This window comes from Colossoma macropomum, unplaced genomic scaffold, assembly GCF_904425465.1.
Source record: "Colossoma macropomum unplaced genomic scaffold, Colossoma_macropomum, whole genome shotgun sequence".
Taxonomy (NCBI): domain Eukaryota; kingdom Metazoa; phylum Chordata; class Actinopteri; order Characiformes; family Serrasalmidae; genus Colossoma; species Colossoma macropomum.
In genome coordinates, this window is record NW_023494806.1 from 12,794,323 (window position 1) to 12,807,032 (window position 12,710).

The 12,710-nt window shown below is 38.4% G+C and overlaps 1 protein-coding gene across 1 annotated transcript in view; it reads right to left on the minus strand.

Annotated features, from left to right (window-relative positions):
• kiaa0825 (KIAA0825 ortholog) overlaps positions 1-12,710 on the minus strand; it is a 173,924-nt gene that overhangs the window by 121,083 nt on the left and 40,131 nt on the right. The window contains exons 6-7 of the mRNA XM_036598839.1: positions 10,453-10,538; positions 9,103-9,327 (exon numbers count right to left, since the gene is read on the minus strand). Coding sequence (XP_036454732.1) covers positions 9,103-9,327; positions 10,453-10,538 — 311 coding nt within the window. The remainder of the gene's footprint in view (positions 1-9,102; positions 9,328-10,452; positions 10,539-12,710) is intronic.

Sequence of the window (12,710 nt, forward strand, 5' to 3'; positions counted from 1 at the left end):
AAAGGAGAGATCTATTTTTACAAAGTGCTCAAAGATACAATGTAATTAACGGGCACATTCCCCTTGAAATTCACTTTATACGCTTTAATATACCAAAAGTCATCCTTCATTTTTACATGACCATCTTCCAACCTTGCTTTATCCTTATGAATTCAGCAGGCTGTAAATCAGGGGCGTTAAAGATCCAGGGCTCAGCCGAGCTCATAGTACAATTATTTTGGGAAACTGTTTTAATTAACCTGCAAAATGAGCAGTTGTTACTTTTTTGTGGTCAACAATTCAACAAAATTCAACAAAAATGTGCATCTATTCAGCAATGCTGACTGGTGCGTCTTATAAACAACACCACGAAAGAAGAGTGAATGTAACAGAAAATTAAAAATGTGTCAGAGATGTGTCCCCAATACTGACATTAATAAAGTCCTCTGCACATTCTCTCTCTCTCCACATCAACCATCTCTTCTACAGATTTCCTCTCTAATTTCCTGCCACATACAAACATTTTACCTATAATTTTTATATATGTTGAAAGTTAAATAGTCATTAATTTAACTCTTCTTGCCTAAAACCAAACAAGAAACAATATTTTAAATATAAAAGATCATGCTAAAACACAGCATTCTGTCTTTGTCATTTTAAGTGCTGATGAACATTGTTAGAGATCTGCTATCTGATATGAGACCAGCGAGCCCTACACATTATCAGGTACATAAATGTTTTCACATACAGCGCCGGGTTGAGCTTATTTCCAAATGTGACTTTTATGTACAATGTAAAATCTGATTTGGACTTAACCTGGCTGCCTTCAATTTTTAATGTTGTACTTCAAATCATGAGTTAACAGTATTAAACAGTCATAGTAATTGTTCTGTTAACGTGGAATTTTTAAACGGCCAGTTTACTTGCACTTATAAGTTTATGAGTTATTGTTTCATATTGGAGTAGATTCGCCTTTTTCACAGAAATTTCAAGCATTCACACATTTTCTATCTAGCACTCAACGTGTGTGCACTTTCTCTCTTTCGCTCACTCTATCATGCCATGCTCTCTTTCTCTATTGTGCCACTCTCTTTTTCATTCTCTCTTTCTTTAACTTTTAAGGAGTGGGTAAAAATGTCCCTCAGTAACGTTATAAGGTTTGGGGCTGGTTAAAAAATACTCAGGGCTATATCCCCAAATACCTAGGCCAGGCAACACCCCTAATGTAAATTACCTCTATTCTAATTGGCAGAGCCTGCAACTGAGGTAAAACCCACTCTAAAAAAAAATAAATAAATAATAATAAAAAAAAATCAGTCTAGGTCTAAATGCAAGCAAAGAAAAAAAAACACCTAAAGACTATAACAAGTCTGACTGGGTGTTCATATGCAAAAGTGTGTGATGCCACAGCCATGATAAGTCCCATTTTCACAGCTTTGTATACGCTGATGGACTGTATGCACTGGGGAGTGAATGGTGCATTGTGAATTACACAGTACACCAAGTTCATTTCATAAAAGCAAGGACATTTTCTTGCTTTTTTGTTTTTTGTTTTTTTCTTTCATGAAATGTCACGTCAAGGAAAATGATAAACCACCAAATCATCATGCGTTTCTCTGTAAACTTTCATTCACTTTAGTTCAGAATACATCAATGACACTCTTTTAAATCAAACTCTTAAATTGTATAATTATTATTCAGTTGTTAATCTTAATATTCATTATTCAGAAACTGCAATAAATTATGAATTTAACAAGCAGGTTAACTGGTTTCATTTTAAATTAAATACATTCTTAAAACAAAGAACAGTAAAATAACAGTTTAGATTTCAGTACAGTGTTCATTTACCCAATCCAAAGCCTCCATGCTGCTAGATAATCCTTTATTAATCCCACAACGAGGAAATTCACAGTGCATGCATTACAGTTTATGAAACTAATTTCTACATTTTTGAATGAATAAATACATGAATGAGGAATTCCCTTAGAGTTTAAGGTGTCAGATGTATTAAAAATATTTTTTCAGGCACCTTATCAATACTTACAGAAAAAGTGTGAAATCCCCCCCCCTGGACGAATTACATTTTATTAATTTTCTAAGTAAACACAAGTTAAGACATCCTCTAGAGAAAACAAACGTATGTGGCATTTTTTCAGCAAATGTTAGTGCACAATTTGTACTTGCTAAGCTTAACAAAATTAAAAAGAAAAAAAAAATACAATAGAAAATGTGCTTTTGCATAGGCCACAATTCTGTCTATGCCAATATGTCAATTTCAGCAAATAAACAGTAATCGTGCATTAAAATGTGCAGACGTCTATTCTCTGTAGAGAATGTTTTACCTTATTTTCACTTAGAAAATCAACAAAATATGTAATTCGACCAGGGCACCCAAACTTTTGCAAACAACTGTAGGCTTATATTTAACTAAATTTCTTCACATCTTATTTCTAAACTTATAGCAGTTTATGAGACCTAAACTAGCATAAATTATTCAATAACTACAAAGTTAAAAAACATACTTTGTCGGTTCAAGCTTAAAAACATGTACCTCATGCTTTACCAAGCTGTTAACTGTGGTTATTCCAGTAAAAAATCTATTTAGTTAAAATGAAAAGCAAAGTAACAGTTCTGATGTAAAGATGGGTACACAAAGCAATCTGTATCAATACACAGTCCTACTTCACTTTGAACAGACAGCGTTGCAGTTTATCTGTTCAGACACCTTAAACATTAGTAGGACAAGGACTCCAATATGCTTTGTATTAAAGCGAGTGAATCGGTCGTGCAGATATGGTCGTGAGAGAAAGTCCAGGCCGGTTTATGATTCAAAGTCTGGCAGGCTCCCCTCCTGTGGCACTTGGAAAGAGGAGCAATACTTTATCTCATGTTTCCACATTTGTCCTGGAGAAAGGATTCTCTTTTCAAGCTCTGAGTGAGAGCATGATTACGAATGTGTGTGTGCATGTGTGTTATACCTGCAAAGAAGTGCCTCGGGAGGCGCCTCACTTGAAAAGAAGACCCCTAAGGGTTATCAGCAGAAGGAAGCAGCCTCAAATCGGAACGCGCTCACACAAAACTTCCAATCTGCCTCCTCTTCCCTTCTGCTCCAACCTCCAAAATGAAGATATCACCTCCAGACCCTTCCCAAGTAACCCCAGCACACCCTGCGCTCCCTCTCTCCCTCCATCCACACTCATGTGCTCTTCATTCAAAGCACATCAGCAGGAACGACACTGGAGCAGGCCACGCCAGCGTATGTGCTGAGTTCACCGCCAAATTTATACACCTATAGAAATGAGTTACGGCGCCAGGCTATTCAAAAGCAGTAAAACATGCATGCACACCATATATATGCTCCAACCCTTCCCTTTCCATTGGGAGTCACCACGTCCTGAGGCCTCAGTGAACACAGAAAATAACAGAATGCTTTTATAAATGGAAACACTCCCAAAACCATCAATCAGACAGTGGAAAGCGAGCGAGAGGTGACTTCATATTTCTCGACTAAATATCTGATACACCTTCAATAGTCTCTCGGCCCTTGGTCCCTGAGGCAGGCTTTACAGAGAGAGACGTTCACGCACTCATGTGTGATAACTCTTACCTGCATAAGGCAGTTGCAACTACCTCAACTTTGTAAAAGTTTAATGAAAAATCAAATAAGGGTGGTCTCTTGGAATAATGTTGTTTATGTTACTGGTAACCTGTTAGCTTAATTAGCTAGCCAGTTAATGTTAACATAAAGGTGATCATTCCTTTATATGAATTTACATTTTATTTCTGTAAATTAACTACAGAAGTGTTAAAATACCGTACATGCATTTTGGGAAACATGCCGTACATGCATGTTTTATTTACATGTATTTAACCTTTGTTCAGAAAAAAAGCTACCACTCATTAAATAATACAGTACTTTGAAAGTACAAAATACTATTTTTTAAAGTGCAGTTTATTGAAAGTTTTGTGAAACAGCTAAAACAGCTAAAACCTGTTTCACAAAGTTCAGATATTAATTTACACCCATCGACATAAAACTCATTAAAAACAAAAGAAATAACACAGCACTAATGATTTTATACAGGCCAAACAACACAATATATGAAAAATATTAGCTATTGTCTTTTTTGTCAATTACTGGAATAACTAAATGTGTCGCATGTACCTGATATTTTTTTATTCTTTTTCTTTATTTTGCAACTATCAAATGGAAATGCGAAAACATAGAACTACAAAAATTACAAATGTCAAAAGTGTAAATGTCCATATGTGTACACGAATAGAGTCCTGATGTTAGAGAATGACATGAAAAAAGTAAAAATGTGAAAATGGACATATGAACAAAAAGCTTTGAAAAGTGTCTAAAAGAACATCTTGAACAATGCAAGATGATTGATGCGAAAGCCATGCAATTTTTCTGTAAGGGTGATAAAAGAAATAAAGAAAAATCAGATACATTTTCACACTGTAAATGACAGACGGGGCATGAATCAAACTTTATCAATACATAATTCCAACTTTGCTTTTTGAAGAGAAAGATTTTCATCTGCTGAGGCAACTTTAACACGAGCAAAGCTGGAATAAGGACTTCAATTCCGTATGCAATGTGTTATAGTGAGTGCAGATATGGTTTGCGAGGGAAGAGTCCAGGCCATTTTATGATTCAAAGTTTGGCAGGCTGAAAGCTGGATCCTGCAAGGTATGGGCCCCTGCCAAGTGTATAGCCTCAGCGGAGAGAAGAGGCCTCGAAACGACAGGCCAGCTCGACAATCGAGTCAATAACCAACAGGGTTTGGCCGTTAGGAGCTTAGCAGGAGTGTGAGAGAAAGGTGGGTGAACGTATACAGCTATACAATCTCAGACCCTATGCTCTCTCAGTCTGAAGGTGATGAGGACTCAAGAGGTGTCTGTGAGATTTATGGCTTTTTCAAGTCCGCCGCTCGGGCTCAGAGAACCCATAACTAGCGCAGATCAAAGATATGGATCCCAATAGGACAGGCAACGCAAGGTTATTCCTCCGCAAGGCTATAAAACATTTAAAAGCTCAGAGTTTTTTAACAGGTACTTTTGAATGGCGCTAAATTCCAGGCCCTCGCCAGAAGGCAGAAGGTTAAGGACGATGCGCAGCCATTGTCAACATGAGGTGGTCAATAACTCGGGTGCAATTTCAGGGTGATAAATGGTTCTCTCAAACATTATGCGGGGCAAGAGGCCTGGCAATGCGGAGAATTTGAACCCAGGCATGAATGTATGAATATGAATGTGTGAAATATTGATTCCATTAATGCATTTGGACTAGCTGCACTCCGGAGCCAAGTCCTGCGCTAGCATGATATGCCTGCTTATGGTCCACTGTGATACGTGTCAGAAATGGTGGGGGGTTCTGAGAGTCTCAGGGCGGCAGGGAATGCAAATAAATGCACGTGGTAACCTTTGAGTGGAGAGCTGCTCATTTCGAAGCACTGACCTACACGTAAATGTGTTGTACAGGTCTTGAGTGTGGACAAATTCTGACACTTGTTAGTGATGTGGTTCCACGAGAACTGTTCCATCAAAGCACCAGAATTAAAATCAGCCTGGAAAGCTCTGAAATTTCACAGCACGCAACAGTCATTTCATTCAAAGGCTTGGAGATGATGTCTTCAAAGATGGAACATCGATCACTAGGCTGTATGATTAGAACTCTGACATTAGGTTGTGGAACCTCAGGCATGCTAATGTCCAAATATATTTCCTAGAGCTTGATTAATGTGACTGAAACCAAATTTAAGCACTTAAAAATTCTGATCAGTGATTGGGATGGCTAATGTAATGATATAAATTAATGTGGTCAAAAATGTAGCACAAATTTAAAGGGGGCATAGCCTGGAAAAATCTTTTTGTGATGTTTTTGAAATTTTCACTTTTTTGAAGAATACTTTTTTTTGAAGTACACTTTTTTGTAGGTATGTAAACTTCTTAAAAAATTGAGCCTTTCACTCCTCAGACCATACAGCCCATATATGGAAAGTTAAACCCTTGCAACTACATACACTATATTGCCAAAAGTATTCGCTCGTCTGCCTTCACACGCATATGAACTTGAGTGACATCCCATTCTTAATCCTTAGGGTTTAAAATGATGTCGGCCCACCCTTTGCAGCTATAACAGCTTGAACTCTTCTGGGAAGGCTTTCCACAAGGTTTAGGAGTGTGTTTATGGGAATTTTTGACCATTCTTCCAGAAGCACATTTGTGAGGTCAGACACTGATGTTGGACGAGAAGGCCTGGCTCGCAGTCTCCGCTCTAATTTATCCCAAATGTGTTCTATCGGGTTAAGGGTCAGGACTCTGTGCAGGCCAGTCAAGTTCTTCCACACCAAACTCGCTCATCCATGTCTTTATGGACCTTGCTTTGTGCACTGGTGTGCAGTCATGTTGGAACAGGAAGGGGCCATCCCCAAACTGTTCCCACAAAGTTGGGAGCATGAAATTGTCCAAAATCTCTTGGTCTGCTGAAGCATGAAGAGTTCCTTTCACTGGAACTAAGAGGCCGAGCCCAACTCCTGAAAAACAACCCCACACCATAATCCCCCCTCCACCAAACTTTACACTTGGCACAATGCAGTCAGACAAGTACCGTTCTCCTGGCAACCGCCAAACGCAGTCTTGTCCATCGGATTGCCAGACAGAGAAGTGTGATTCATCACTCCAGAGAACACGTCTCCACTGCTCTAGAGTCCGGTGGCGATGTGCTTTACACCACTGCATTCGACGCTTTGCATTGCGCTTGGTGATGTAAGGCTTGGATGCAGCTGCTCGGCCATGGAAACCCATTCCATGAAGCTCTCTACGCACTGTTTTTGAGCTAATCTGAAGGCCACATGAAGTTTGGAGGTCTGTAGTGATTGACTCTGCAGAAAGTTGGCGACCTCTGCGCACTCTGCGCCTCAGCATCTGCTGACCCCGCTCTGTCATTTTACGTGGCCTACTACTTCATGGCTGAGTTGCTGTCATTCCCAATCTCTTCCACTTTGTTATAATACCACTGACAGTTGACTGTGGAATATTTAGTAGCGAGGAAATTTCACAACTGGACTTGTTGCACAGGTGGCATCCTATCATGGTACCATGCTGGAATTCTGTGGCGATGGAATTCTGTGGTGATGGAATTCTGTGGTGATGGAAGTGATTGGAACACCTGAATTCAATGATTTGGATGGGTGAGTAAGTACTTTTGGCAATATAATGTACATCCACCTATTTATATCAGGTTAGCCCACTCATTTAAACTGAAATTATAAGGAGAGTTTGAATGAGGTCCAATACAGGCCAGCCAATCAGAACGGAGGCTGATTACATATATTGGTCTTAAAGCCACAGTAACAAAAACAGCCTGTTTAATTCATAAAGGGATAGTGAGAGGTTGGAAACTGGTCATGTAAAAAATGGATTAAACATCATGTAAAAATGGATTATGATCGTGTTTGATTAATAAAACCACAAAAACACCATAAGTGGACCTCAGGGAAAAAAATAAAAAACAAAAAAAGTAAGAAATGGGCCCTTTAACAAAAGTTAAAAATGAAACTCCAGTAAGTTTAAACACTGCTTTACTCACTGATATGACTGCCAATCTTAACTGTGTTCGACCGCATATGATCCTAACTGTAACACTTCCTAAACTCAGATAAACTTCTAAGTTCTAAGCAATGTAGATACTAAAACGCAACGGGTGGTGCTTCCCAGTATTCATAGCATTGTTGTTGGTTTCTGTTAATAAGCTCTCGTTTTTTCTTATTCTTCATCAACTTATAAACCATCACATCATCAAAAGTGAGACATTTTTTTTTTACATTAAAGGTGTCTGTTTATAAAATAAACCACTAAATTACAGTAATCTGTAGGTGGGATTTTTACAGATTTAGTTAAATACATGTGACTACAATATCAGGAGATATTATAAGCCAACCTGTATATTAGCTGAGCCTTAACATTTACATCCGAATGTGTTTCTAAACAAACAACTTGCTCAGCAGTGGCGAGATCCAAACCACATGGACCATGCCCTCTTCAGAGGCCCTTTTCTGAGGCTGAGACAGCTCATCAATCTCCCCACACTAGTGCAGGTGAAGCGGCTCTCAGTCCGGGTCAGTCGTAATGAGGGATAAAATGAGGCGAGACATCTCCAGTCAACAGAGGAAACAGGTGGACACAGACAGAGCTGTGGTCCACTACAGTGGAGCATACAACAAACGACCCTGTGGGGCAGTGGAACGGTAGAAGATGGAGGAGCCATGGAGTAAAATGTATAAGGAAGGTTCACTACTGGAGGATGATGAAGCATCACTGCAGACCTGATATAACCTACAGCTCAAGTGTGTTGAACATAGTTAATAGGGGGCAGAGGCAATGTATGTACTATGTCTTTCTTACTGTCTGTTAAACTATTATACAATATCCTGCTAGTCAACATTATTGTTCATATCAGACAGAATTAGTATTATTACTTGAATATGTAAGTTGTGACATATCATGAGCTAGGGTTGGTCCCAGACTACAGGATAAGATTATACTTTGGAGCCCCCTTCCTGATGACAAACACCTCATTGACTTGTAACTCACTCGAGTTTAGCAGGCTCAAGTTTCTCCACTAGGGGGAGGTCTCAGTTTTATACAAAAAAGTGTAATTTCCAAATCGCATAAAAATTAAATTTTAATTATAAGGCATATCACTAAAAACACTGCCTTAAGTTTTAAGTGAGGAAAGTTAAAGTAATAACACAAAGTTTGCAAACCACCTGTAGACCACTGAAAAACAACCAAACACTCATGTGCTGTGAACATGATGATATGACTAACCGATAGCCTGGCAGACTATGTTCAGTATTCAAGCTTCAAGCCAGAAAAAGTGAATTTGCTAGTCATCCTGGCCAAAATAACAGGCCTGGATGTTCATTTACAGAAAATTATCACAATTTAAATCATTGTCGCAATACTGGTCTGAAAAATTGCAATTTGATGTTTTCCCCAAAGCGTTCAAACCTATTCCACCGTCATCATCACTACACTAAATCAATGTTAAATTAACTTATTACTAATAGATCAGCTGTCTTATTAAAACTACACAGATCAGTTACTTGCCTTAGCTATCCTCTTGGGAATGTCTCTCTCTGGACAAGTCAACTCAGTGCCCTGTCGTAGGGAGACGTTAACCAAGGGGATGAGGATGGAGCCAGAGGTATATGTGGTCTGCTCCTGCTGTAGACTCTTACTGCACACATCCTCTAAAAACACTTTCACACAGTGAGCCATCTGAGGAACCAGCTCCCGGAACGCAGCCCTCCACTCGAACTCCAGACACACTGCCTACAGACACAGATACCACACCAGAATAATCGCATTAGTAATGTAGCATGATATAAGTGTGAGTTCACAGTTACTGATTGAAATAGTACTTACATGTCTATACTACATGTAAAAATGTAGTGTGCTGCTATACTGAGCTCAAATAAAAGAGTCTTTTTAAATGATAGTCACCTTAAAGGACATGGGGTGAGGAGCAGCCTTTCAACTGCTGACCACACGATTGCAATGAGATTATACATAAGGACTCCAGGTCTAAGTCACTTTGTCTATAATAAAGATGAACGGCATTTTCTAAAAAAATTGTCCCTATCACATGGATACTGTTACATACAGTGGGGTCTGAAAAGTCTGAAACTACTGGTGAAAATGCTTCTATTTTGCATTTTTCATCACAATTTTTATCAGTAAAATAATTTGAGTGGAGTAAAGAGTTTAAAAAATTAACAAGAATTTCAGAATTTCTTAAAATCTGGTATGTCTTTCTTTAATGACAGCGTGCATTCATGCTGGCGTGGATTCCACAAGTTTGTGCAAAAGCCTCTGAACACAAGCTTCAATGAAAGGGATGAGACAAAAAAAGGCAAAGGCCTTAAAATGGTCAATTTCAGAAATTAGCTAATATTTGAATAGTGACCTAGAAATACTGCAGACTCTTGAATATTTCTTCCTCATTCAACCTGTTATAACTTTTGCTTTGAACATTTTACATACCAAAACTCCCTGATGTTTACTTCCAGGTAAAAAAAAATCCCAGATTTTCAACGTGTGCTCAGACCCCACTGTTCATGTTACAAGCAAGCTAACACTAATGTATTCAATAATGGCACTAAGTTACATGAAAGTAATACTATTATAACACCAGCTACTCAAATCTTATCCAACTACTGCCGAAGTCATGTGATGTAAAACATGTGGTGTTAGCTTGCATGTAGCATATAATAATTATCATTTATGCAATGTTCTAAATTAGCATAATCCAAAAACCAATACATACAATTTCTACTGCATAGGCTTGGGAACTTGGTTGGGTAACTACAGAAAAAAAAATGCCATTCATTTTTCCCCACAGACTTCAACATCTTAGATCCAGGGATTGGCCAAATGCCAAAGGCTAACTAGACTTACCTCTGTGCTCTGAAGCAGCAGGTCAGGCGTGGTCTTCCCATCCAATGTGGTCTTCTCCATATCATCCCTGACTTTCTTTAGGATCCCTACACAAACATGCACACAAAGATGCAAAGCAAGCTTCAGTATCTATTTATTTCACTTTATGAAATACCATGCCTGCTTTATCAAAGGAGAGACAAGAGTCGAATAGGCTCAATTCAATTAAATATGACTTTCTTACACTTCACAACAGTCCATTAAGGCCATTACACAGAGATAGAGTAAACGCTGAGCGAACCAACCCTATCATAGACACACATGGTGCTTTTGGAAAATGAGTCAATAAAGGGAAGTGCTTCTATAACCCGAGGCTGACATATTTAACTCTGGTGTCCTCTTCTATGCACCAGTGACCTAAAAATGACTGCAATGCCTCGCAGGAAAGAAGTGGGGAGGAAAAAAAAAGTGCTGCAATTATTGCAGAAAGTGAGCTTTGTGTTAGTCCAAATCGGAGGCAGTGGAGTTGATTTGAACCCCAGATAGCTACGGCCATATCTGGGGTAATCCATGGCCGGGTGAAGAGGAGGATAACTTAGTGTGTGTGTGTGTGTGTATGTGTGTGTGTGTGTGTGTGTGTGTGTGTATGTGTATGTGTATGTGTGTGTGTGTGTGTGTGTGTGTGTGTGTGTGTGTGTGTAAGTAGCAAATTAAAAGCGCATGCATCAAGACCACATTTTTCTAATCAGACGCTTTGGATGTGAGACCCCGGGCGAGGCAATTTAGCTTAACAAGAGCGAGAGGCGCGCCGGGCGGAGGGGGAGAGGAAGCAGCCGGGGTGTCACTTTTTGACCTTTAAGCTCATCTGATGAATTTCTGGTAATTAAGTCATTTGATTGCCTGAATTAATGATTTGGATAACTGCCCTTTAAAGGCTGTTTACTTCTCTGTAAATCGAGGTCTTTTCTGCATGTCTTGTTTTTTAATGTAACCTTTATAGAAATTACTACATGCACCAGTCACTTTCATGGCAAGTGGGAAAGAAAAACTCAGCTCTTAATTTTCACAGCAAGAGAGAGGGTGTCAGTGAAAGAGAGAAAGAGTGTGTACAAAAGAGGGCATGAACGGCCCTATAAGGTGTTTGTTGTCAGCCACTATTAAACCAGAAACCTGGACAACTGTAACAGTCAAAGTTTCAACAAACTCGAGCTTTATAGTCCTACCATTCTGTAAAAAGCTTTTACTAAATATTTGCCTACAGATGTTTTATACAGATATATATGAGAAAGAGCTATGCTGTGCTTTGTCTATATTTAATATAGTTCTTAACTGGTTTAGTGTATGTAAGCGATAGAACTATCTATTATGTTCTATTGCTTTTATACAATTGTTCTGCAAAATAAAAAAAGTCAAGCAAAGTAGTGCCAAATATTGCATAAAGTATGCTTTCATGTCATATTTCGTCTGCCAAAAACCTCGTTTGAATTGCAGATGGAGCCATAAAACTGTCGCAATATCAGGTTCAGCTCAACCTCTTCAGTATCTGCCAGATTAACCTCAATGCTGGTTTGTTCCAGCCATTAGGTAAATAATTTCACAGCTCATCTTGTTTGCCGAATTGTACTTGTTTCTGGCTAATTCTGCCATCACAGCTGCCGACCAAAGAGTTTGCTTAATGATAGGTTTGGAATTTGATGTAGGTGTGCTGTCATACTCTTCCTCAAATCTGATTAAATGGGTTGCACATCAAATATTATTATGTAGAAGTTATCTACATTAATGTGTTAATTTCCTGTTTTTGTATGTGGTAAAGTAGAAACTTAGCAATGGTTAGCTGCAGCGTTAAATGAGACATTACTTACTAGTTACTATATTACTAGTCTTTGTGAAAATATTTGGTGTTATCACAAATAAATGCATGGGTAGAATGCTTCTTAACCAGTTAGATTGTGCATCTGGAAGTCAAACTGATATTCCAACTATTCTAATTTTTGTATATAGTAGGGATAGTCTATTCAAACAGTTACTATACAAAATCACATGACTTTAGGCTGATACTTGTGTGCAATTGGCCATCATCAGTAAATTATAACTACATAAAAATTGGCATATCAAAACATCTTTACATTGTGTAAAACTTTTTATGGTGAATGGATCAAAAAAAATCTTCTAAATTCCAAAAATTTGTTACATGAAAATACGTTAAAAGTATATTTTTCCTTCTCATGTGAAGTCATCATTTTGTAGATCCAAATTTTTTGTTACAACAGCAGGAACAT